We start from the raw sequence: 27,108 nt of genomic DNA, 5'->3' as shown, positions 1-27,108 counted from the left end.
TGACTGCAAGGTCGTGTCATAAAAGTGTAATAATAATATAGATTCATTAAAAAGAAAAAAAAAAACCAACATAAAAAAAAACTAATGAAGAAAAAAAATGAATGAATTGGGTTAACCCTTTAAACCAGGTTAATTCGTCAAACCTGGATTCGCGTCGTGAAAGTTTGATAACTAAATAGGAAAAAACAAATTAATAGGTTAACCCAGAATTAACTGGAATAACTTGTCAAATCAGGTTAACCCGCCAAACGACTCAAACCCGGAATCTGTGTCATAAAAGTTTGCCAACTAAATAAATAAAAAAACTAACATTAACAATCTAAATTAAACAAAAAAAATTATTTAAAAAGAAAAAAAAAAAAAGACATCAGCCTTTTCACTGTGGACTGCATTATGCAGTCCATAGTCAAAGGCATAAAAACAACAAAAAAAGAAAAAGAAAAAGAAAACTAAAGGCATCAACCGAGAACTACATAGAAAAAAATTTAATATTAATAAACTAAATTAATTAAATAAAATTAATTAAAAAGAAAAAATAAAAGAAAAAAAAAACTTCTAAGAAGAAAAAAAAACTAAATAGAAAGAAATTTAACATTAACAAACTAAACTAAATGAAAAAAATAATTAAAAAGAAAAAAAAGTAAAAAAAAAATTCCAAGTTAACTCGTCAAATCAGGTTAACCCGTTAAATCCGAGATCCGTGTCATGAATGTCTGGTAACTAAATAAAAAAAAAGTGAACGTTAACAAATTGAACTAAGCAAAAAAAATTAATTAAAAAGGAGAAAAACAAAAAAAAAAATCAAGGTTAACTCATCAAACTTTGTTAACCCGTTAAACCTAGGATCTGTATCATGAGAGTCTGATAACTAAATAAAAAAAAATTTAACATTAACAAACTAAATTAAACAAAAAATTTTTATGAAATAAAAAAACAAAAAAAAATTGACGGGTCAACACAGAATTATCTAGGTTCACCCGTGAAACCAAGTTAACTCGTGAAACCCGTGATATGTGTCATGAAAGTCTGATAACTAAATAGAAAAAAATTTAACATTAACAAACTAAACTAAACGAAAAAAATTAATTAAAAAGAAAAAAAAAAGCAAAAAAAAAAAAGGGTTAGCTTGTCAAACCAGGTTAACACATTAAACACGGAAAACGTGTTATAAAAGTCTGATAACTAACAAAAAAATTTAACATTAATAAACTAAATTAAACAATTTTTTTTTTTGTTAAAAGATAAAAAAACAAAGAAAGAAGCAAAAAACAAAATTTTGAAAGGCATAAAAAAAAAAAAGCTAAAAATAAAGACAGTTTTAAAAAAAAAACCCTAAGGCATCAGTATTTTTACTGTGGATTGCACTGTACAATCCACAGTAAAAATACTATTGCCTTTTAGTATATGTTATGAGTTTTTTAATTTTTAATTTTCCTGTTAATTCGTTGCAATCTATTTGTATTTTCTTTAGACTACTTTGATATAATAATTTTAATATAAACTTTCTCAAGTCTTATGCAATACATATCTTTCTTTCAATTTATTCTTTTACAAGTTTATTGTTTTTAACTTCGATATGCTTTTTTCATTACGTAATTTATTCGTCTTCTTTACAATTTTATTTACAACTTCATTTATCATCCTTGCATGATTATTTAATTTTCTTCCCATGCAATTTAACAATTTTTGTTTTGTTTTGCAAGTTTCTCGCTAAGTGCAAGCCTTCAATGGTTTAATAACATAAATGTTTGCCTTATTCGATGTTGGCATGACCTTGATGAGGACAGTTTAGGAGTAAAAAAAAAAATTAAAAAAATAATGAAATTAAAAAAAATAACAGAAAAAATCAAATTATATAAAAAAAACAATTAGAATTTTGAAAAAAGTGACCGTTTGGTTCAGTTTCATTTTTATAAGTATGAAATAGAAAAAGCTAAACCGAACCGAACCCAAACCAAAAAACTGAGTCAAACCAGAAAAAACCAAGCCAAACCGGTTTGAACCTGTTTTTATTCTAAAAAATTAAATCGAACCGAAACCGGTTGGTTTAAACCGGTTTTGCTTTTAAAAAAATAATAATTTTGGTTTGGTTATTTTTTTTTATATAAAAATTGAACAAAAAATAATTTATTAAAATTTCTTCTTTTTATTTTATTTTTTTTTAGAAAAAACGTAAAGGAAACTAACAGAGTAGATGTGCTATTACGACAAGACTACACCTCAACAATTATTTGGTGAAGCACACAGATCTTTGATTTGTAGAATTGAGAAATCAGCATGAATGATGAGAGAGGGTGCATGTTTTTTACAACTCAAAAAAAAAAAAAGAGAGAGAGACTGCTCAGCATTTCACTGAGCAGTTTTAGCTATTGTTATAATAATTATAATATAATATAATATATATATATATATATATATATATATATATATATATATAAATAAAGAAGTAAAAAGACCATTTTATCCTGTATAATTTAAAAATAACAAATAAATCACGGTGACAAGTTGATGGTCATGTGCCTCCTTGATTTTTTCCAGTACGATAAGGTTGAGGTTGCACGAGTAAAGTTGGTGGCCTGAGCCTTGATACTGACAACTGACCGAGTGCTATAATTTTGTTGTTTAGAAGAAGCAGGGTGACACCTTTACATCATGGACTGACGTGTTAATTGTAAGGGTTTAGAGAAGTTCCGGTAATAAGTTTTTTCTCAACTCTCTCTCTCTCTCTCTTTTTTTTTCACCTTAAAAGTCTTCATTTTAAAAGATGTAAAATTGATATATTTTTAGCTAAGTTACTCATATTCATCTTAAAAATCTCCATTTAATTTTGATTAATTAAATTAATTCAGATTTATTTTATTTTATTAATAATTTTTATATTATAAAAAATTAATTCAACCAGAAAAAAAAAATTTAATTTATAAATAAAAAATATAATAAAATTACAAGATAAGAAATAAAATTATTTGAAAATATGGTTGTGATTGTTTTTTTAAAGTGTTTTTTATTTAGAAATATATTAAAATAATATTTTTATTTTTTAAAAATTATTTTTGATATTAATGTATTGAACTAAAAATATATATATATAAAAAATATTAATTTGAAGAAAAAGTAAAAAGTATTTTTTTTTAATTCCTTTTACAATAATTTTAAAACGTAAAATTATAATAACTGTAACTAACTAAAATTATTTTGTTAAAACCACAGGAACTCAATAATAACTGTTTTTCGTTTTTAAGAATGTCCGTTATCCTTGCACTGTTCCGTTCACTGTCTCAGTCCTCTACTCAGTGAGATGATGATGATGGCGGTGGTTCTAGAAGGAACCCATAGCTTTTTACCCAATTCTAACCAATACATTCTCTGGTTTCCACCTTCACCACCACAACCACCACCAACAACCAATCAGAAACCTCTCTCAACACCGCCAGGAGTATCAAAACGACACCGTACTCGTCTCACCAAAGCAGCAGCAGCAGAAACGCAAGAAGTCCGAGTCTGCACGAACCGCACATGCCGTAAACAGGGCTCATTTCAAACTCTAGAAGTCGTCACCGATTTAGCCCCGCCGGATATAACCGTCAAGTCCAGTGGCTGCTTAGGCCGTTGTGGCTCTGGTCCAAACGTCGCCCTTTTGCCTCAAGGAATAATAGTGAATCATTGCGGTACCGCTGCTAAAGCTGCACAGTTCATGGCTACCGCTGCTAACGTTAGCGATGGAAATATAAGTAAGAGTTTGGAAGCTCTTGCTTTGAGAAAAACAGCTCAGGCTGAATTTGATCTCGCAAATTTCTCCAAGGCCGACGAATTACTCTCTCTGGTATAAAATTTTAAAATTTAAATTTAATTTAATTTGATTTTGGGAATGATTTAGGGTTAATGATGAGTGCAGGCTATCGATCTTCAACCATTTGGTGGTATCCACATCATGTATAAATACAGGTTTGTATATTTCCTTTTCTTTTTAACAGTTGAAAGGATTGGTTCAGGAAAATAATTTTGAGTTTTTTTCCTCCATCATCATAGGTCGCTTGCAAGATTGGCAATGAGAAACTATTCGGGTGCTCTTGAAGATGCAAGAGAAGCTTTAAGATTAGCTCCTCGATATCTTGAGGTGAGTCACAATACTTGTTAACATATCAAATTTGATTTTACTGATGGAGAAATCGAAGCAGAATTATACTGAAGAAGAAGCATAGGAAAGCAAAATTTAAAAAATCACATCGGTAAGGCTTTTAATTAAAGAAGCCATTCTAAAATCCATGATGCACTAGAGCACAAAGATGCCCGGATAAAAAAAAACCCACAAGGAATCATTTTCTACTCTCTAAGTTATAATCCAATTATTCTTATTTAATATGAAAGTGAGATATACTGGAGGTCTCTTGCCACGGGGTCTTGTTTCTTGCAGTTTGCTCTGCGTGCACTATGCAGATGCAGGCTGCAAAACTCTGTGACTTCGCTTGCGCCTGCCGGTGTAATTATTGCTGTTTGAATAGCTTTCATGATTGGTATAGTAAAAAAGAAAAGGCTCTTCAACTATGTATTTTCAGAGATTGGTATTTTTAGTTGTCATTGGGATGTATTTATGAATTCGTATTAAGCAGGCTTACATGTGCGAAGGTGATGTTTTCATGGCCATGGAAGAATATGATGCAGCGGAGAAGTCATATTTGACTTGTTTACAGATAGACCCATCTATTCGTCGTTCCAAATCTTTCAAGGTATATTTCAATTTCTTGGGATTCTTTCATATATATTTTTTATAGAACTGTATTTAGGATCAGCTTTTCATGCTGTGTTTTCTTCAATTTTCCTACTTTGTTTCTCAGCTTCGGCAATAACTCTGAGTAGGTCTTTCCTTATCTTTCAATTTTTAAATTTCACTTCAAGACCTTTGAATTCCAGAAAACAAATATGGTTTGCGTTGATTGGAACACTCCTCCCATGTGATAATTTCTGATTCTTTCTTCATTAATCAAATTATGTCCTGAAAACTTATTTTACGTTTTCATCTGTATGTTTTCAATCAAACATGTTTTTGTCTCTTCTGTATTAGTCACTTTTGTCTTGGGATACTAACCAAGGAGTACGAAAACAATTAGATAGCATCCTTACAAATTTAAAATATAACTCTAGAGTCTGGACCTTGAAAAATTGCCATTTGGGCCAGAAATATATTACGTTTTCTAAGGCATGCCATGTCACAATGTTGGCTTGTGGGATTGAGCAACTTAATAAGTTACCATGCACTTAGATGTAAGAATACATATCCGAGAAAAGAAATTATGTGAACTAATGAGCCATTAGATATTATCTTGGCATATGAGAGACACCTTCAGCATATTATTATGGTGCTGCAGACATTGATCGAAGTCTCATACTTCAACAAGTTTTGAAATGGGAACTTGCACTTGAATTTATGTTTGATAACTACCAAATAAGTATATATTGGAATGTGGGACTTGATATGCAAACAGTAGTATTCATGTATGAACAAACTGATATTAGGGATGGAATTTCTCATATTTTGTCACTGCAAACACAGTGTGTTTCCCCAAGGAGAAAAAAATAGAAAAGGAAAATAAAAATCTTCAATATTTTCTTTCTGTCTCTGGCAGACTCGGGTGGAAAAGCTTAACGAGAAGCTAACTGCTGCAAATATGCCTCTCAATCAGCATGAATAAATCCACCTGTGTATGCATATTACAATCTGAGGGATTGAAGTCTTGAAGGTTCTCTGCATCCAGGTTTGATTTTCTCGCTTTTGAAAATCTGCCCTAATTTTGTTTCTTTGCGTTTAGAGCTTGAGACGAAATATAAGGTTTATACAATTCTAAGGCCTAGTTACATTTTATAGGAAATTTATATCATATATTTGGGTCTGTAGATGGGATTCACAACGATTTATGTCCACTATATTTTATTTTGGCTGATTAATCTCTGCACATAAAACCACATAAAGTTTCAATCTCATTAAATGGGGGATTACACAGCTATGCGTTCTTCTTTATAAATTTTCACTCTAAAATAATGCACATGATCTTGTTTACAAGCTATTTATTGATTTTCTTAACATAAAGTAGAGTACTTTACAAGATAACTAAATCATCCTCCCCCACCACATAATCAAAGATGCAAACACAGTACCGCACAATGCCACAAATATTTTGAGCATCAAGATGTCCACGGGGATTGCTGCTTGTCTCACGGGGATGAAGGCATTTGGGTTGTGTAGCAGAGACCTTGATAGCAACTAAAATTGAAAGGTGGATTTATGAACAATGCTTGTATTTCCAGATATTGATGTAATGGTTGGGAAGTTATTGCTAATGATATGGGAATCAGTGAATTTAGGAAGACATGTTACAGTTTCGTTCAATTTGAAATGTTAAGGAAATAGTGTGCATGTCTTGTAACTTTGTACAAGACTCTTTTGCTTTGTTTCAAAATGGAAAATCTTAGACAGGCACACAAATTACTCCTTATCTAAGCAAGTAAACTGGAGTTCAACTTCAGGTCATCTTCTTTCACAGAAATGACGCAAGGAGTGAGTCACTCCTAACCTCTCTTCAATGTACCAAACTCTCCTGCCTCCTAAAAGCAGTGGACTGGAATGATCGCACAATTAACGAGGATTGCTTTGTGCATCCGAATTCACTTGCATTGCTTTGTGCAAGCCTCTTTCATGGTTGAATTTTGTCAGAGAACAATCTTTGTATATAGAAAAATACCATTATTGATTGAATGCAACACTTAAAAGACCTATCTGTTTCCTTCCTTCCTTCCTTCCTTTCCTTTTTTTTTAATGAATTTAAAAGTTCAGGTTTTTTTCCATTTGAATTCTCCAAAGAACATGAAAAAAGATATTGCTTCCGTTTGAGCTTGGAAATACTTTCCTTCGTGTTTGGACATCATATGTGCATGTAAACGTCCGGTGCATTCTAATTATGAAGGGTGTTACCTCTGTGAAACTCTTTTCTCTTGACCTTGGTGGGGAATCAGCATCCAGCCATTGCTCTCTCTTTCATAGCAACTAGACCACACATAAAGTGACCGGCATAGCACACTTTCTGATATTAAAACTACGAGGAATATTGCTTGCATCCCCAACATCCTTGGTTGCATAATGTAAGAAAATGTTCCCATGCTGGTCAAAATAAGCCTGGCATGACTGGTGTTTTGGAACCCACAAATACCATAGAGCAAGCAATTCATGAGGCTGCTAGTAAGATGACTGTCGATTGATTGAAGGATTAGATGTGGAAGATACTGTGAAGAGTAGATCCAGGCTCGAGAACAAGTGAGGTGGAGCAGTGATTGGAAAGAAAACAGAGGAAAATGTTTGTGAGGTTTAAGAGCTATATTTATAGGAAACTGGCAACCTATCATTATACTAATATCGGATACATATAAATCTTGAGGGGTTAGCCTTTGAATTTGTTTTTTGTAAATCATTAACTCGAGTCTTTTAAATTTCAGGGTTATTGGAGACATATATGACCATTAATTTCAGAATTTATGAGATTAATTAAAATGCATGTAAACTGGTTCGGACATTCATACTAAAATAATAATAAAAATAAAATTCAAAGGCAGATGAGGATAATAATGTCCCATTGGATCCCATGGATGCGACGGATTAAAGTTTTATGTTGAAAATGCAAGATGACCTTCGTTTAACAGAGTAGATCCCATGTTTTATTAGATGAAGGAAAGGGAGAGGCGTGATTCGTGCTTTGAAACCCTAAAATATATGGTAAAAAGTAAGGTTCTAATACGAATCAATTTTCTTTAAGAGGAGTGGAAGTGATCCAGTTAGGCACCCGTCCAAACTTGTACATAGTTTCATTGATCCTGGCTGGATAAAAAATAAAATCAAGTTTAAAAATCATCTCATGAACATTATGTGATCTAAACCATTTAAATTTGGAAAAGTTCTTGGAGGAGTATTCAATTTGAGGCTAATTTAAATTAGAAAAGAAGTTATTTTGTAAGATTGATTACATTGTTAAATCTAAATATTTGAATTTAATTTATATGGATATGATTCGATGCATAATAAAAATGATAATAAATTACTTTTTATTATTTTATTCTCTCTAAATCCAAATCATTGAATTCAAAACAAAAATAAATTGGGAACTTGTGTTTTATTTTGTCATGTTATTTAAATTTTAAATCATTGAGTTCAAATTGAATAAATGTTAAAAATGATAACAATTCTGTCCTTATATTTTATTTTTCTTGCCTAATTCAAATCATTGAATTGGAAACTAATAATAAGATTCAGACGATAATTTAGTGGATTTAAATGATGATATGAGAGGAACGTAATCCTATTTATCTTATAAAAATTTCAATTTCAGATTATTTAAATGATTTAAATTATATTTTTATTCTTGGATTTATATTTTTTTAAATTAACGGGTTTGGGATTTTTTTTACTTAATTTTGACTTGGTTAATTGTAATTTTTATAGCACTTTAGGTTAAAAAAAAATGATGGGTAATGGACAACAAACACCCGCTAGCTTTTACCAATAAAAAAACACACAATTTTATTATTTGTTTACATGTCAAGTGTGTATATGTTTATTTAGTGACACCATATGAAATTAATTTAAAAAATAAAAAATCTTTCTTTTTACAAAATAAAATGAAATTATATAGCAATAGCGTTGGTATATTTATTCTATTATTTTTTAAAAGATGCAAATGATGAATATAAAACTAAATAGGATAATTTAAAATATAACGAAACCACAAAACAGTTTGAATAGAACCCGTAATATTAAGAGTGTACTAATTAATTAATTAAAAAAATTGTTATTCTCACTACTTATTTTTCTTAAAATGATTAATTTACCCTTTTTTAGTTTATTTTTATTATATTACAACTTAAAGTATAATTTCCATTAATAATGATATGAATAGGTTATAATGGTTATTTTTTTTTTAAAAAAAATAAGTAATGGAAAGAACAATTTTTGTAGTGAATTTAGCACCACCCACATAAATATCTATATATATATATATAGATATATATTACTATTATCCATATAAATTATACACACATATTATTATCCATATCAATCATATATCCATTTTATTATTATTTTCTTGATTTTGACACAATCATTCTGTTTTAATGAAAAAAATGCAAATTTTTCTTTTTGAGAAAGAAAAAAAAGGGAAGGGAATTTAATGGACTAGAGATATCACTATACCAGGATCGTATTAGAGACAAAGGTTATACGAGGACCAACTTGAAACAAATAAAGAATAGAAGGATCAAAGTCCCAAAACCCATTTCAAACTCATAAGAGAAAACTGTTTCAGCTTTTTGCAGCTTGTGATAAGCTTTGGTGACACTGAGAAAAGAGGAAACAAAAGAAGAAAATGAGAGGTTCCAGTGCTGCTTGTTGTGCAGCACCCATAAGCGTCTCCTCTGCTAAAATTGTTTGTAGAAACGAATCTCTCCTCTTCCAATTCAAAATCTTATGTCCCTTTGCTTCACTCACCACCACCTCCATTTTCACAACAACAAGACCATTTCTTTCTCTTTCACGCTCACAACCCGATAAAGCAAAGCAAAAGCAGAAGTTATGGGAATTTAATTGTGCCACCATTCCTTCAAGTTCAACAGTAGCAAACCCATCTAATGATTTTATAGTTGTCAATTTCTATCGCTTTGTTTTTATAAACGATCCCCATGAAGAAGTTGCCAAGCACCTCTCTTTCTTAAAGGTTTTTCCTTTCTATATTTTCTTGTTAAATTTTGGATTTTTTTTACTTGAAGCTTACATCTTTGCTTAATTTATTATAAGGGCCTTGATATTCATGGGAGAATCTATGTGAATGAACAAGGGATTAATGCTCAGGTACTGTTTTTTGTACTTATATTTTCTTAAAGATTTAATTTTTTGATAAAGAGAAATAATGGGTTGAAATGGGTTTTTGTTCTTCATGGATGTTCTTATGTGCAAGAAAAAAATTCTACTGGCTATGTAAAGTGATGGGTCGATATCTTTGCTTTATCTTGGTGTTAAGGTGCTTATTTTCCATCTCTCTCTTGTTGAGTGGTCTCATTGTTGCTGCAGTTTGGAGCATGTGGAGTTTTGTATTTTGGGTAAATAGTGGTTTGTTCTAGTGATCTATTAAAATTTCAATCACCATCTCCACAGAATTCTAGTGATCTATTAATATAAATACTGTCTCCATCCCTCAAATATTTTGGAATATCAAACAAGCTGCCCATGAAGAGAAGTCAGAAGAAGTTCGTCCTTTTCCAAAAAATAGATACTTTCCCACGGTTTTAGACATGTCAAGAGAGTGTCTCAAATTAGGATAATTGGTGATAAAATTGTGAAGTCATAAATGTAAATGAACGTGGATATGTTGCACTTCCCAAAAGATTCTGTTCTTTGTTAAGCGAACCTTTTCTTTTTTAATGGTTGTGGAAATAATGCTTTCTACCTGTTGATAAATTTTTAAGCCACTGCATTGAAGTTTTTTCCTTCTGATCTTCTTCATCCTTGTGCAGTACAGTGGACCATCAAAAGATGCTCTGGCATATGTTGAATGGTTAAGAGAAGATTTCAGATTTTCTGATATACTGGTTCAGATATCTCCGGCATTAAATGGGCATGCTTTCCCAAAATTAAAGCTGCGTTATAAACCCTCCTTAGTACAGGTGACATTTAATTGCACAAATATTCTTGAATATTTTGCTGTTTGCCTGCACTGAGTTTTGACTTACATATATGTCATGCATGTATGTTTTCATCTTGTTACTCTTATTTCTTCGCCAGTTGGAAGGAGGTATTTCACATCTCCCTTTGCTTGATCCTACAATGCGAGCGACACCTCTAGCACCATCTGAGTGGAGAAAAAGATTGAAAGAAGTACATGATTCAAACTGTGTTGTGCTGGATGTTAGAAATGGTATTTATTTTTCTTCTTACAAGTCACTCTCAGTTTTCACCTGGATTTTCTTGTAGGAATTTGCTATATTTTATTATATGTTTTTGTTATGCTGTTGATGTTAGTAGCATTTTTTTGGAGATACTAAAATGAGCACTATTTGAGGATCATGATACATGGATTTAGATAGGGGAGTCAAATCAGGGGTTTTCTTGGAGCATCCTTGCAGTCTTATATTATAGGTTAACAGTATGAGCACTTGGATAAAAGAACAGAGCTCAAATAAATGAGTCTAACACGTGAAACAGCTTTTGCAATGACAGAATATGATGGCTGGTTATGATAATTGCCATGGGAAGTTGAAATTCATTGTTATTCCTTGGTGAAGATGATTTCTAAAAAGTGTGATTTGGGGAAAACAATTGAAAAGAAGTTGCTTCAATGACACATGTAGGAATCCACTTGCCATAAAATTTCACTGGTTGTGGCACTGGAGAAACTTGGGTATTTTTCAAAGGGGCCCCAAAGAAAGGCAAATTTTCAGTCAAGGGGTTCTAAGATTAAGGTGAAGGGAGCATATAATTCATAAGGGGATATATTTTTGAATTGTCTTGCTGTAGCCCCAAGGAACCACTGCGAGTATTAGAGTTGCTTAAAGTTATAATTGGTGTGTCCTTGACTGGCTTATCCTGTTGGAACACAAGGCCAGTGAGTTTCAGGTGGGTGCTTGCCTAGATTTCCGAGGATAGCAGCCTGTCTGGTTCAAGCTCACAAGTGAATTTGCTTAACCTGAAAGGTGGTGGCTTAGTTTGCTTCAAGCTTGAAACCTTTCTTGTTTTGTTATGTCATTATTCCATTTCAAGTACTAACAAATGCTATCAAGCTGCAGTTATTTGGGTCTGAACAAAGTAATACGCTTGTAATATGTTATTGAGGTTCCTTGTGTTTCAGCCAACTTTTTTCAGCTCAAGTATGTTTGTTATCAGATGGATATTTAGGTGTCTTAATACGTGCAAGCATTCTCATTTCTCAGTATGTAGGCAAAATGTGTTAGGGTGTAATTTTTCTTTTAGAGTCACCTCGTGCTCATAATTTAGTATTGAAGAGAGCTATTGCTCCTTGGACCAGGCTATGAGTGGGATATTGGTCATTTTCACGGGGCTCAGCGACCTGATGTGGACTGCTTTAGGAGCACTTCATTTGGGGAATCCGATAGTGAGGAGGTAAGCCTAGTTGCTTTTTATCAGCCCATGACTTTGCTATATTTTTGTTTGGCAGTATCTGTAGTAAGGAAGATGAGTGACTTTGCAAATTGATTTCCACCTTGAAGTTATGTTTTAGCACAAGTTTAGGCACTTGCTTTTTAGCTTCTTCATGTATTACGGAGTTTCATTTCTCAGATTCCAACTAACAGTCTCTTGCTTTTCTTTGTTTTCATTATTTCAGGCCATTGCTTCAGATCCTTTAGCAAATGTTGACAAAGAGAAGACAAATATATTGATGTATTGTACAGGAGGCATTCGTTGTGATGTATATTCTACCATCCTAAGGTACCCTGCTGTTTCCTCACATTTCCTCTTCCTACTGGTTTCAAATTGCGTTTGTAATCAAAGTTTGGCTCATTGATCTTCATCTACATTGAACTAGACTGACCTTTTTGTTGCATTGATCTCTTTTAACTTCTGATCAGTTCTGCAATTACTTGGAAGCTCAGCCTGACGTACTAATCAACTTATTGCCAGTTTCCAACAAAAATTAACCAATTAAAATTTCAATGCTGTATGATTATTCTAGATTCTTAGTGTTACTTAGGAATATTACTGTTAATTATTTGTGTAGTTAAAATAGGAATTTAGTTTATATTAGTCTCCTTTTTGAATTGAGACTATTTAGCAGGTTAATTATACAGCATTAATTAAAATTCTAAATAATCAAATAATAGTTCCCATTGCTGTCTTTCTTCATTCCCCATCAACGCATATACAAGTGGAAAAAAAATGGCATGATATATGACACTTATTAAACGATGAGACTTCAGATATTTTCTTGCAAGTGCTAGGAGTTAAAGCATAATTCATGATGTAATCATATTCCTTCACTGTATATAAGGGGCAAAGTCGAAATGATTGTTGTGCCAAGAGCTATGGCTGATCTTCCTGATATTGGGTTTAAATGCTAGTTTAGCTTGGTGCCTCTTCCAAAATCGCACTACTTATGGTTTAATTGGGACCATTTGATGACAACAAGAATAAAAGATTTGGAACTTTTGGACTTTCTTTTCTTTTCTTAACATTTACGGGGTGCTTAATTTTGCATGGCAGACAACGAGGTTTTCAAAATTTGTACACCTTAAAGGGAGGGGTTTCTCATTATCTTCAGAATGAAGGTCCTGTAGAATGGGTCGGGAATTTGTTTGTGTTTGATGATCGTCTTTCTCTTCCACCTTCTGCCTACAACCCTGAGGATACAACAGTACCAAGCAGCAATCCACAAGGATGTAAGGATATTTTATTTGCTAACTGCTACATATGTGAAGCACAAGTCAGCGAGTTAAGACATCGGAACTGTGCCAATATTGACTGCAACCTACTTTTTCTGTAAGTCTGCATCTGCTCCTTTTGCTCTTCCTTGTTCTACTACACAAGTAGTGGAAGAAATAAAAAACCTATATGTTGGGGTTCTTCATCTATTAACCATTCAAACCTATGTATCCAAGTGTTGCCAAGTTTTGATAAGGTTTTACTGGGTGAGCTTTATCGCCTTGGCCAATATAACCAATCACTTAGATGAACTCTTTGACTCTCATAACAGATGTTGCATGGAATGCGTAAAGGATTTAAAAGGTTGTTGTTGTCCGCAATGCACAACTGCTCCACGGCTTAGGCCTGTTCTACCCGGGAATCAAAGATACAAGAAATGGTACATGTATAGAGAACTGGAAGTGCAAAATGAGTTGGCAGTTTGATAGTATGCCTATACGGAAAGCGTGTATATTTATCCAGCTCCTATCACTTCAATGCTACCACGTCTTCTGATTTATGATGACTGAGCCACTCTCAGCTGCCTCTTTAACTTAACTGCAGAGTTCCTATAGCAGCTTTAACTGGGGATTTGTAAAGTTTATTCTTCTGAGGATCAGATGTTCTCGCATCAACAGGTCGGCGAAAATGGTCCAAGACTCCTGCTGCACTCGATACGTTGTATCAAAACATGTCTTGTGTAATAGATGATTTTGAATGAAGGTTCTTTTTTATTTATCATAGAATGTATCTGCCTTGAAATGCTGAAGAGGTCATTACCTTCATTACTGAAAGGAAGGTCAATGTTATTATCTAGACTTAAAACTCAGATCTTTGCTTGCTTGTTTTAAAATTTCTTAAAACCACTATGAATTGGTGATGGGTTCAATAGCAGCAGTGCATGCGAACATGAAAAGTGGATCGCTCACTAGTTTAATGTGTTAACTTTTTAATGTGTTAACTCGCATATCATTTGGTCAATCATTTTTATGAAAACAATACTATTTCATTCTTTTATTTTTTGGTTTTTGGTGTTTGGACTAGGATTGATTGGGTCAATTAGGTCACTAAAAATCTGGCCATATTAATTATATTTCGTAAGTTTTAACTGAAACTAACAGAAGGCAGGTTCTGAATCATGGTTTCCAAGATTAATATACCAAACCTATTAAAAAACCAATTCAATCTAAAATATTAATTTTAAGCTATTAGATGATATCTTAATAATAGTTTTATATTATTTTCTAAGATAGCTTCTTAAATGAAAGTCTTGTATTATTTTATGTATTTAATTTTTATTAATTAGAATGAGGATGATGAAATTTAAATTTATAATCATTTGATTAAGAAGACACTGATATTATATCAAAAAATCATTCCAAGCTAACAAATTAAATTTAAGTTATCAAGTAAAACTTTTAAAAATACTTTTTTATGATGTTTTAACAAAGTCGAGTTTAACATTTGAACTAACTATAGTCATTGACAGTAGGATGATGTTCTCTTTTTAATAATTCGCTAACTCAATAGGATTATTTCATCTGGGCCTCTAGGTAAAGATGGGATTAAATTTTGGGGGTTTCCTTCATTTGGTCCTCGACGTGCTCTCTATATGTGTGTCTCAATTTTGGTCAACAACATTCCCCTCCTTCTCCTGTCATTATGTTTTGGCAGAAAACAGGGTTGAATGAAGCCAACACAAACCTTTTCTCAGTGTTCTTCATCTGTTTACTTTCAACTTGATCTCAAGTCTCTTGCCAGACATGAAAGGGACCATTGCATCCGGCATTGATGCAGTCAGTTTCTTAAAATGGAGCTTAGGCTGAAAGAGTATTACATCTCTTCACTCTGTGCCCTGACGCAACGGGTGCAGCTACGGTTGCTGCATAGGATATTGCTAGAACAGTAAAGAGCTTGGGTTTATAAAGGTGGAGAGCAAGGATGACACTGCAATTCTCTTCGTAATAACCTTGCGATTACCTAGATCTCTTCTCCTTTTCTTCCCACACTATCTTCAACATCTTAATTCCAGACAAGAAGCCAAGCAAAAAGACCATTTGGAAATGCATTTTAAAAACCGTGTTTTTCTTAATTTTATTTTTTTTTAATTTAAAATTCGAGTTTTTTAATCATTTTAATATTTTGATATCAAAAATATTTTTCTTAAAAATTGATGTCGCCTAAGCCCTCGATTGTCATTCCTGTGGGTAACATTCATCTGCCAGAATAACCTTGAGCGTCTTTCAGAAGCATTGTTTCATCAAATCAAGAAATCCAGAAAAACTTATATTCGTAGGGATACCATTAAATAAAAGTAGATTGCTAAGTTCAAATATGTTCATCATCAATCTAAAAGATATATAGAGTAACAAGGTCCAAAACAACGAAAATCACACAAAATGAACAAAACTAACACCAAGGACACCATGACGACCTAAAGTCATGAATCCTTGGAGCTCTTAATCAGGTCCTTACTTCTTGGATTTCTTACTCCCCCTGTAAGCAAAACAAAAAAAGAACATCATACTGTTGAACCAGAACAAGTGGATTTTTCATCACTGCATGAAAATTTCTGTCAAAAATATGCTTACTGGGCTGGTTGAGGTGCAGCAGCAGCAGCAGGCGGTGGAGCTACAGGCTTCTCTGCCCCAGGTCCCTGCGCAGAATCGAAATATAAATATTTTGCTGAATCCAATTGTGATCTTCAGCTAAGAGTAATAAAACTCTGATTTTGATTCTTTTCTAGAATTTATTTTAGAATGAACGAAAAATCATCAAGACTTGAACAAATTGAAATCCACCCACATGCATCCTTGTCACCACATGATACATATGTATGTAAAAGCTCACAAAATAATCTACTAAAATTTGAAACATTAAGTGACTAAAAGGATCACACAAAGAAGCAAATCTAAGATATTCCCCAAGTTCCTAACAACCATCACAGGACTGAAATATTCCTTCACATAAATCCACCCACATGCATCCTTGTCACCACATGATACATATGTATGTAAAAGCTCACAAAATAATCTACTAAAATTTGAAACATTAAGTGACTAAAAGGATCACACAAAGAAGCAAATCTAAGATATTCCCCAAGTTCCTAACAACCATCACAGGACTGAAATATTCCTTCACATAAATTATAGGTATAACTGAGAACTACAGCAAAGGTTCAACTGCCCTACAAAACAAGTAGTAATAAAAATAAAATTTCAAGCAATGAGTAATTCACATGCAATGCTACTGAATATCTTACCTGGGCCAACCGTTCCTCCCTCCTGGCAAATTTCCTTTCTCTGCTGGCCTTGTTCTTTGCCCTCTTAGCCTCAAACTGGTCAGACAAAGTCTTCTCTCTTGCTTTCTCAGCCTTTGACTTGTGAATGCTCTCCATAAGAACTCTCTTGTTCTTGAAGACATTACCCTTCACCTTCATGTACATGTCATGGTACATGTGCTTGTCAATCTTCTTTGACTCCCTGTACTTACGGAGCAAACGCCTGAGGACACGCATTCTTCTCATCCAGAGAACCTTAGTTGGCAGCCTAGCCTCCCTTGTACCCTTGCGCTTACCTAGAGTAATTCAAAAGGCTTTGCAGTTAGCAAACTTCTCCCGCGTAAACCATACAGAAAATAAACTATTCAATAGGTATATATATTTTGAAAATTTTCAGTTTATATCCTGCAGTATTGTTTTCTTAAATTAAGAAAATTCAGTACATTTATTGGTGAAAATCAGAGATGGAGGAATACAACCATAAAAATATAATACATGAACTATAGCCTACTTACACCAAAACCTCTTGGTTTTTTTCCAATCAATATTTTATAGAACTCCATTTTCCTGTAAAATACAACAAAATCTGGCATATGCCCTAGAAAGTAAAATGGTTCAGAAGAAATATACCATATCCAGAGTGTCTTCCCTTTCTCTTGGCTTCCTTCATGCGACGGGCACGAGAGCGAGAGTGAATCTTTGTTGGCTTCCTGATGATGAAACCATCCTTAACCAGCTTCCTAATGTTTTGACCTGCACCATGCATCATACACATGAATTTATTGTTGTATGTGACAGTACAGATACATAGCAGTTCCCATCATTAAAGAGATCAAGGACAACCAAAAAAGATGTCGGAACACCAAAACTAAATCAAATAGTAACAAGGATGGCTTACATACTACTTAAAACAATCAGTAACTAAAATCTTATTTTTTAAAAGGATTTAAAAACAAATTATACTTCTATCATTTTGCATGCTGAAAAAACAAATAAAAAAATGACGGAGCGATCAAACTTAAGCTTTAACTTAAAATTCGACAGCCCAAAAACCATATACTAAAAAACTACTGATTGAATTTAGATCCTAAAACCCGTTTTATCTATTAATAAAACTACATAAATATAGTAAAAAACTTCACCTTTACAACCCAAAAAAACCTTAAATCCCACGTTTTTTTCTAGTAAGATTAAACTGCAAATGGGCTCTCTAATCTAAACAAATGATTGATTCACAAGTAATCATCATCATCATTATCATCTAATAAAAAAACCCATTTTGAAATATTTGTTATGGGATTGCTACATAATCTTGGCATCATGATTTTTAATAGTAGATCATTTGTTACTAATCAGACCAAAAGCAATAGTAAAACAAAACAATGTTAATAGAAAAAAGATTAAAAACAACGGGTTATAAGGAAGGGAAAGTGTGTTACGAGAGTTGGCCATGGAGATTTCGTTGACTTCATTTGGATCAAGCCAAACCTTGCCCTTCCCGCACTTGAGAACGCTAGCGGAAAGCCGCTTCTGGAGCTTCAACGACACCATCTTTTCTCTCCCTCTCGGTTTCTCTCACACTCGGCAGCTGAGAGGAAGCGGCTGTTTATAGCTCGCCAGCCCTACCTTTGTTTCAGCGACTCCCCTCGCTAGGGTTTTTCACACTCTGGGCTTCTTTGGGTCTTAAGAGATGGGCCTCACTAAAAATTCAATAGGGTTCTTGTTTTGGAATCATTAGGCCCTTTTTCAAAAATGGGAAGCCCAACTGTTTTTTTTTTCTTTTCTTTCTTTTATCAAGTGTTAATTAAGTACAAAATTAACAGGTGTTGACTTTTTAATGTTCCGAAATCACTGTTTATCATTTAACCTATTAGGATTGCAGCAATGATTTTTTTTTAAAAAATTTGAATTGAATTCTTAAACTTTTTTTTTTTTTGCACAATTGACCCTTTATTAGCATCCAATTACATGTTATTTATTTATTTATTATTAAGAAAGAATTAAATTAAAAGACAAAAGACTAAAATGAAAAACATAGATAAATAGGTGGTTTGTTTCAATTATGTATGAAAAATACATTTGAGTCCCTTATTTTTTTAATTATTAGATGATTGATCCTTCTAATTCTAGAAACATTAATTTCAATACTAAACTTTATTTTCATTATTTTTTCAATTTTTCTTGGGTGAGAAGAGAAATAGTAGATCATCAAATTCCAGCCTAGAAAGAAAAAGTTTTTGTTGCTACGATTCATGCCACCAAAATGGTAGACTTTTGTACTAAGTGGCTTTATATGATGAGGAGAGTTCAACTCAAGTTTTTTTTTTTACCTTGAAAGTGCCTAAAACAATATGATTTATGGGAGATTTTTGGGTTTCGATTTGATTTGGGTTTTGAAGCGTTTTTTTTTTTTTTTTTTTTTTTTTTGCATTTTGAAGGTTATGAATTGGTATAATAAAGTTATTCAGGATGTTTTCTAAATGTTTTGGGTTGAACATGACATTTTAGAAGAAAACAATTAGCTACCTTGATTTTTCAGGCACCACAATGAGCAGAATTTATGGATTCTAGATGACGTGTTGTCTGTTGAGGTAGACAATATTTTGTCTATTTTTTTCAAATTGAATTAGAACAGATAACATGTCGTCTACCCTATTAACTTACAAAAAAAAAAATATTAAGGCCAGCATGACTAAGCTTGACCTTACAACCCCACACACGAGCTTTTTGTTGAAGGATTAGGAGCTTGGCCTAACCTTATTATTTTTTTTTTTTATAGTTTTCATTTTCTTTACTTTATAACTATTTTTATATTTTTTAAATATTTTTTAAGTTTCTATTTTATTTCTCTGTGTTTTTTTTTTGCTTATTTATTATTTTTTAAATAGTGATTATTTTTCAATTATATTGGATGTGTTTAATTTTTGAAGAGAATATTATGATTCATTTGTTATATATTTTTTTTATATTTTACATATATTACTTTTATTTTTAGAAATAAAAAATATTTATTTTTTATAATATTTGAAGCCTTGCATTATATGTTTTTTCCTTTTCTTTTATTCAATAAATCTTATTTGTGTATCGATTTTTATTTAAGATAAATGACCTATATTGCAATATTAAATATATTGATCTATATTTGTCTCTTACTTTTTTCAAATTTGTTTTTATTTAAGAAAAAAATTATTTTTTGAGTTTGGTAAGGTGTTTTTTTTCTTCTCTTTTTTGATTGAACTTGACTATTTTTTTGTCATATGGTAAAAAACTAAATAGTTTCAGAAAAAAAAAACTTTGTTATTAAACTTTATAAATTCCATGAACATGTTCACATGTTTGACTAGTTGACCTGTTTTGCAAGCCTAGTGGGTTTAACTTTTTTTTTTTAAAAAAATTATTTTTTCTCAACATCTCAGTATTAGATTATTGTTTTATATTTTATGATTGTCTATTTTTATTATCATATAATTAAATAAAAAATAATTTTTTGAAAAAAAAAACAAATTATAATCTTACAGGAGTCCATAACCCAGTTCATAGTTTGTCATGCTAGCCTAAGTTACCCGATTTAGAGGTTTGACGAGTTCATCCAATCGCTGAATATGTTTTTTTTTTTAGTTTTTGGTGTTTTAATTGTTTTTAATGTTTTTTTCTTGATTTTATTCCTTAATATTTGATTGGTTGGAAAATATACTATATGATTTATTTTTATTTGCTTTCTATAGGGTTATCATTGTCTCAAATAAATGCTTATTATTTTTAGGTTGATGCTCAATTTTATTACTAAATATTAGTGATTCGGTTATGATAACATGAGAAGAAAGTTTTCTCTTGTAATTGGAATGAAAAAATTGATTACATTAGTGATTAAATCAAGTGAGATGATTGGAGTATTTCTTCTCTCTCTCTTTCCATAACACATGTATGGCCTTCTGCATTATTGAGAAAATACAGTATTTTAGTGGGTGTGCAAACCACTTTAACAAACAGATTGCTTCATGAAGCATGCATATTCACAATTGAATACACATATATACCCATGTTTTGAGGGATTAATAAAAGAAGAAGTTAAATCCATGCATATTAAGCAATAACAATATTAATCAAGTAAAAAACATAGAGCAAATTATTGGCATTGCGCGCGTAAGCACACTTTACACCATTGAAATTTGATTTAAAACAAGGAGCTTTTTGAAGAGAGCACAATTATCATACATATGGAAAGACACTATATTTTATTTTTTTTCATCTTCTCTCCAAGCTCTACGCCTGCATATTACCTTGACCCCCAGCTTTGTGTTTCTCCTCTTCTTCTTGTTGCTTCAAAGAGTCATAAAGCGGAGCGTTTTTGGTCTCAGGTAGCCACAAGCTTACAACTCCACTAAAGATGGAGAGGATCCCAAATATGAGGAAAGAAAGAGACGGGCTTAAGCGACCAGCAGCAACTAGCAAAGGTGCTATAGAAGCACCCAACATCAAGGATAGTCTTGACTGTGACAAAGCAAAGTTTCTCACGTTGGTAGGGAAGAGCTCAACACAATAAATATACAAGACATCGAATGCTATTGAAGCAGCCATGAAACCAATTCCTTCAATAATCAGTTGAGCCCAGCTCCCCGCACTGGATTTTTCTGCCTTCTTTACGTGTTTTCCATGAGCAAAAATGATGCAGAGAAGACATGAAATCCCAGCTAGAAAAGCAGATAGTGAGAAGAGAAGTCGCCGGCTGGTGAGGCCTAACAGTATAGTACCGAAGACAATTGCCGGAATCTCCATCAATGCATTGATCCCAACAGAGAAATAAAGGTTGAAATTCAGGTTCTCAACATTCAGTTGAACACCATAGTAAACAAAACCAACTCCGAAACCTGCTATCATAACTGTGATCATTCTTTTAGCTGCCCATTTTGTCCTCCACAGGCTTTCTTTGGTGCATGTTCTTGTCAATGCCTCATTTTCACCACCCTCTTTAGGTTCTGAAGGATTGGCGAGAGAGAGGTTTTCAGGGAGTGTCTTGCCATTACGCCTGGCGAATGTTTTCAAAACATCGAGGGCTTCTTTGCTCCTTCCCCTAACAAGAAGCCAGCGCGGAGATTCTGAGACAAAAGGGAAGAACAAAACTGAGTAGGATAGAGGAAGGAGTGATATGATTCTGTATAAATTCCTCCAATTAGCTCTTGTAGGATAGGCAATTAGAGGAAGGGAAAGAAATCCTGCAGTGAAGAAGAAGAAGCCATATTGGCTGACGGGACCGCGCCATTTGCGTCCGACAACCTCTGTAGCTAGAACAATACAACAAATTCCTATTCCAGATCGAGAAAAACCATTCGCGAATCGAAGCAATGCGTATATCCAAATGTTCGGTGAGAGGGAGGTGAGGAAAGCAGTGGCAGAGGACAGGATACATGAGAGCAGCACTGTTCTTTTTCGGCCGAGGGATGCATCTGCTAAGCAGCCAAAAAAAGCAGAACCTGCATGCCAAAATATCATTTAACAAAGTTAATCACTGCAAAGACGTAGACTAATATTGTTTAAAGATGGATTAACATCCTCTCATATTGCTTTCTGTTTGTTTTTAAAGTGTTCGTCAAATCTAAACAAAACATATATAATTTCTAATGTTCGATAAAAAGTGACAACAGGATTATTACTACTTAATATTTTTCTCTCAAGATTTGGAACAAACATATTTCTAAAGAAGTATGAGAAGATTCTTGGGATTCACGGCAATTAATGTTAGAACATGTAATCCATTACCCAAGAGAGAACCGATAAAGAACAGTGAGGCAGGTATAGCAGCAAGGAACCTGCGGTCACAAACAAGACCCCATTCAGCAACAATGGAACTTTCATGGCCACCAACCCATTCCCAAGTGCCTGGCGTCAATCCACAAACAGACGAAACATCACCTCTGCTGCTACTTGACATGCACAGAGACGATGACGAATTATTTATGCATCTCCAAGATGTCGGTTGAGCATCACTGAAGATAGTAACCAATGTGTTTTGGGAATCAAATACCCAGGCTATCGAAACCAAGAACACATGCAAAAACTGTGACCACCCCATGGATCCTACGTACTCCTCCACCACAGCCTCCACTGTTAGCTCTAGGTTTCTTGTTGTTGATGATGCTACAGCTCTTTCTGCTAACTGTTTGTTTCCATGCCCAAGATTTTGTGCTGCTTCTTCCATTTCTACTTTCTTATTTACAAATGTTTGGCTGAAGACAGGCCAATGCCTTTCCTCCTATATATTTTAGCCATTTTGTCCATCTTTATATAGACGTTAGCTTTGTCATGAATTCTAGCTACACCTTATCAAACAAATACAATATTTCTGAAGATGAGAGAGAAGTTTGAGTAACGTAGTTGGAAAAACTTGAGCAGGACGTGCTCTTTACTATTTTTAATTAGTTAAAATATTATAATAAATAAGCAAACTATGTTCTGTAATGAAAATGGAGATCATCATGGCTATAGATTTTATTGAGGTTTCATGAGTTTAAGTGATAACTAGATAATTAATTACCCTTATATGTTTGATATATATAATGTAATGCAAAAAAAAAAAATGATAAATTTTGTGGCCAGAATTAAAGTTCATCCCTCGAAATGGAAAAAAAAATAATAATCTGAAAACAAGATAGTGAATGGGCCCTGCAAAGAGCCAAAATCTTCCGTAGGGCTTAGGATATATCTAATAATGCTATCTTATTGGCCACCATAATACGGTGCTTAGACCTATCAGACATGACATGAGTGCTGTTCGGTATGTTGTCATGAGGATTTGTCCAGGTGGTTTTTTATTCTTTTTTTTTATTATTTTTTAAAGTAGAATATACAGGAATATTCCTTGCAGGATTCTATTATTATTAAATGAAACCAAATGGAATCTCACTTTTTTTTATTAGTGGCACCCAAACTTATTTTTCATGTGGATTCCAGGAATGAAATGATGATTTTGAATTTATCTACAAAGCACAAATAGCTTTGCAAATAGGGGTATATTGGTTATTTTATTTTTGTTTGCAAAGTATAATGATTAATATGTTTTTTTTATTAAAAAATAATGGATCAATAAAGAGGTATTTTTCATGTGCACAATTAAATTACCACGCTTCTCTTGCAATGAGTGACACTTTAGGATTTAGGCATGTATATAATATTGATTTATTAAAAAAAAGTTGGTTGGCATGAAATTTACCGGGGCATATCTCATGCTTCCGTGTTGTTCGAACGACGTGTGATGCGTTGTCACGTAGCCAAATTTTGGCTTTTATGGTAGCGTTTTAATCCTCATGACATCACCTTTATTTATGAGCGGCATGCATAGTAAGAAGTTATTAGGTTTTGTACTGGTGGTTGTTTCTTTTTCTCTTTCTTTTTTCTTTTTCCTTCTCGATTTCAAAGCTTCCCTTACATATTTTCAAAGCATAAACTAAAAGAGGTGGTGCCTTTGTTATGCACCACTTCACAAAACACTATTCATTTCAATAATTATTTTTCTTTGCCTTTGTTGTTTTTTCTTTTCTAAATCGATTTTTTTTCTCTAATTTCATACTCCAACATTTAGTTTATTGAGAATTGAGTTTTATAATTTACCGTGGTTTGCTTTATATGTGGTTTGATTGGTCTCATAACATGTATAATGAGTTTGGCGGATTAACTCACTTGACTTGATGTTTTTTTTTGCCTTTTTTTAATTGATATATATTTTTTTTCAATTTTATCATTTTATATTATTTTAATCGAGAATTAGGCTTCATGGTTTATCTTGATTTACTTTCTACAAGGCTATCTTGATTTCATAACTCGTGATGCATGTTTGACTGGTTAACCTGGATAACTCAAGTTTTTCTGGTCTTTTTCTGATTGATATTTTTTTCAATTTCATCATTCAGTATAAAGTTGATTATTACGAATTAGGGTTTATGATTTATTTTGGTTTTTTTTCTATGAGGTTATCTCGATCATATAACTCAGGTCACATGTTTTGTAAGTTAATCCAAGTAGACTTAGGTCATTTTATTGTGTCCTATTGTTAGATTGATTTTTTTTTTCAACTTCAACTTTTGAGAAAGAGTTTATTGAAAATCAGGCTTCATAATTTATTTTAATTTACTTTTTATGGGGTTATCACAGTCTTATGACCTTAGTCATGAGTTTAGCAAGTTAACTCAAGTTGACTCAGATTATTTTTTTGTTTACTTTTTATGAGATTAATGATGTGTTATTTTATCGATGAAATCACTAGTATATATATATTTTTAATTATTTTTATTTTGTTAGCAATTTCATTGTTAACTACTGAAAGAAAATTTTATGTTTGTAATTTCTTTCGGATTTATCGCTGGATATTTTGCATTGCTGTTATCATTGAAAATAACAAACGAAAAATTCTCCAGTATCAAAGAACCATCTCAACCCAAAAGCTTAAGATGTTAGGTGAGGTTCCAGGATATGATTTATATTATTTTCTAACACCCCCCCTTAAGTGAAAGCCTTTTGGGCTTGAAACTTGCACAGGCCCACATTACCTTGTGCTTAATTTTTATCAAATAAATGGGGATGGTGAGATTCGAACTCATGACCGCTTGGTCATCAAGACTTTGATACCATATCAAAGAACCATCTCAACCCAAAAGCTTAAGCTGTTAGATGAGGTCTCAGGATATGATTTAAATTATTCTCTAACATCCGGCACTAATTCCATTACTGTTTAACATTTTTTAGGCAGTGTTGTGAATTCACCCAACTCCTACTCAACCTAGTATTTTCTTATTATTTTTAAAATTGTTTGCTAATATGTGCGACTTGCATTTGACTTTATTAATTTATGGTTTGTTTGTGATTTATGTATGGGAATATATTTATTTTTCTATTTTAATTTCTTGAGAGCTGATTTTTAATAAAGATTATTTCGAGAGAGAGAGAAACGCTTGATGAGGGATAAAGTCAAGTATAATTCATAGTGAAAATAGATCCAACCTTGCCGATCATTTGCCAAACCTACCTGCAAGAACCCAGATCCAAACTGAAGTTATAAAACCTGACTCTGCTGCATGGCCATAACCATCGATCACCAGCTATATATCCAACACAGTGCCACTGAAATGAATAAAAAAATAACTCCATGATGGGACTGCGTGGCTGGCAAATGAGAGGCTAGTGCTTGCTGCATTGAATCCTTGAAAATAATTCACCAAGAACAGCTGAGATCAGAATACGTGGTAATATGATCCTGTCCAGAGTGTGGCCGGGAAGGTGGCCACGCAATCCACAAAGGAAACACCTGTGCATTGAAACTTGAAAGCTCTCTCCCTCGATCCCCTAATGCAAGGTGACCTTAAGCCACTAACAGCAAGGGAAGATGGGATTCGACAAGGCATACTTTGATCCTCGATTTACTCTATTTTATGCTTCCGTGGAGAACACGATTAATTATAGCCACCACAAACTCTAGTTCAATGAACAACTCCATTGTTATTATTATTAAATGGAGAAATCAGACACATCTGGAGCAGAATAGGCACTCCATTTCAGCCATAGGTCCCTGAAATCTGGTGTCACAGCTGTTCAGGGCACTGACTGTGCTCGCTCCTGCTTTGCTAGCTTCTTCCTGGCTATATATTAGTGCATGAACAGGAAGATGAAGTGGGTGGTGGTGGTGTCCTTGTCATGCGTTATTATCCACCCAAGTAAGATGGCATTTCATGATTAAATAATGCCATTAGTGGCTGTAATCAAAGCCGTGTTGCATATCCAACCTCTCTTTATACGTCACATGTGCTTCCCCTTTTTCAGATGGCTTTCCCTCGTATTCTTCATCTTCTTCTTCTTCTTCTTCTTTTGTTTTTCGGATAAATGGTTTCTTTTAATTGCCAGAGCAGTACGTTGAGTTTGCCTGAAAAACTAATAATTCAAAACCTTATTCGAACAGGGTTTTAGTTTAAATATATATATAAAAAATAATGTTATCGGGCTAAAATTGTTTAATGTAATTAAACCTAACTAAATTAACGTTGAGGATTTGTTTTTTAAAAATATAAAAAACAAACAAAATGATATTATCTTGATAAAAATAATTAATTCAAATTGCCCTTATAACCCAGTAATCCAAAACATTTTTTTTCTTATCATTTTTTAAACCTGATCTAACGTATTTATAAGAGAGAGAAGTACATCAAGTATTTTAGTAAGTGTAAATGTACAAGTTTCATTTAAATTAGGTCAAACACAAAAACCAGATAGAGTTTTCCAGACAAAGAAGACTAGGCAACTTGGTGGAAGACTAGACAATTGCCCCCCTCATTTCGAGTTGAACCAAATCTTTTGAAAATGCAAGCAGCAAAAAAAAGCGCATGCTTCGTTAATGTGT

At 32.9% G+C, this 27,108-nt stretch overlaps 4 protein-coding genes across 11 annotated transcripts; 2 read left to right on the top strand and 2 right to left on the bottom strand.

Annotated features, from left to right (window-relative positions):
• The first annotated feature begins 3,196 nt into the window (after window positions 1–3,196).
• Window positions 3,197–6,783, top strand: LOC118057232 (uncharacterized). Of its 6 annotated transcripts, none has more exons than XR_004688928.2 (6): window positions 3,198–3,823; window positions 3,896–3,945; window positions 4,030–4,117; window positions 4,611–4,727; window positions 5,625–5,753; window positions 6,540–6,783. XR_004688928.2 is itself a non-coding variant. In XM_035069748.2 (5 exons), exons 1-4 carry the CDS (start codon window positions 3,299–3,301, stop codon window positions 4,678–4,680), a joined length of 717 nt encoding a protein of 238 aa, XP_034925639.1. In that variant the 5' UTR covers window positions 3,197–3,298; the 3' UTR covers window positions 4,681–4,727; window positions 5,625–5,641. The 6 variants fall into 6 exon arrangements, 2 of the variants coding, with proteins under 2 accessions (XP_034925639.1, XP_034925638.1); XR_012168007.1 differs by having other exon boundaries at window positions 6,523–6,783; XR_004688929.2 differs by lacking the exon at window positions 6,540–6,783 and adding an exon at window positions 6,151–6,508.
• Window positions 6,784–9,342: 2,559 nt separating this feature from the next.
• Window positions 9,343–14,276, top strand: LOC118057196 (rhodanese-like domain-containing protein 8, chloroplastic). Of its 3 annotated transcripts, none has more exons than XM_035069698.2 (8): window positions 9,343–9,752; window positions 9,873–9,886; window positions 10,554–10,698; window positions 10,817–10,949; window positions 12,057–12,151; window positions 12,375–12,478; window positions 13,250–13,525; window positions 13,740–14,276. In XM_035069698.2, the coding sequence occupies exons 1-8, from the start codon at window positions 9,405–9,407 to the stop codon at window positions 13,891–13,893; spliced, it is 1,269 nt and encodes a 422-aa protein (XP_034925589.1). In that variant the 5' UTR covers window positions 9,343–9,404; the 3' UTR covers window positions 13,894–14,276. The 3 variants fall into 3 exon arrangements, with proteins under 3 accessions (XP_034925589.1, XP_034925588.1, XP_034925590.1); XM_035069697.2 differs by having other exon boundaries at window positions 9,833–9,886; window positions 10,549–10,698; XM_035069699.2 differs by having other exon boundaries at window positions 9,612–9,752; window positions 9,833–9,886.
• Window positions 14,277–15,746: 1,470 nt separating this feature from the next.
• On the bottom strand, window positions 15,747–18,345 carry LOC118057217 (large ribosomal subunit protein eL19y). Its single transcript, XM_035069723.2, has 5 exons — window positions 18,167–18,345; window positions 17,358–17,480; window positions 16,710–17,023; window positions 16,039–16,103; window positions 15,747–15,943 (listed from the first exon to the last, which is right to left on the bottom strand). The coding sequence occupies exons 1-5, from the start codon at window positions 18,276–18,278 to the stop codon at window positions 15,919–15,921; spliced, it is 639 nt and encodes a 212-aa protein (XP_034925614.1). The 5' UTR covers window positions 18,279–18,345; the 3' UTR covers window positions 15,747–15,918.
• Window positions 18,346–20,810: 2,465 nt separating this feature from the next.
• On the bottom strand, window positions 20,811–23,106 carry LOC118057275 (organic cation/carnitine transporter 1). Its single transcript, XM_035069795.2, has 2 exons — window positions 22,485–23,106; window positions 20,811–22,198 (listed from the first exon to the last, which is right to left on the bottom strand). Exons 1-2 carry the CDS (start codon window positions 22,921–22,923, stop codon window positions 20,991–20,993), a joined length of 1,647 nt encoding a protein of 548 aa, XP_034925686.1. The 5' UTR covers window positions 22,924–23,106; the 3' UTR covers window positions 20,811–20,990.
• Between the last annotated feature and the right edge of the window lie 4,002 nt (window positions 23,107–27,108).

This window comes from Populus alba, chromosome 15, assembly GCF_005239225.2.
Source record: "Populus alba chromosome 15, ASM523922v2, whole genome shotgun sequence".
Taxonomy (NCBI): domain Eukaryota; kingdom Viridiplantae; phylum Streptophyta; class Magnoliopsida; order Malpighiales; family Salicaceae; genus Populus; species Populus alba.
This window is presented reverse-complemented; position numbering and strand designations above follow the sequence as displayed.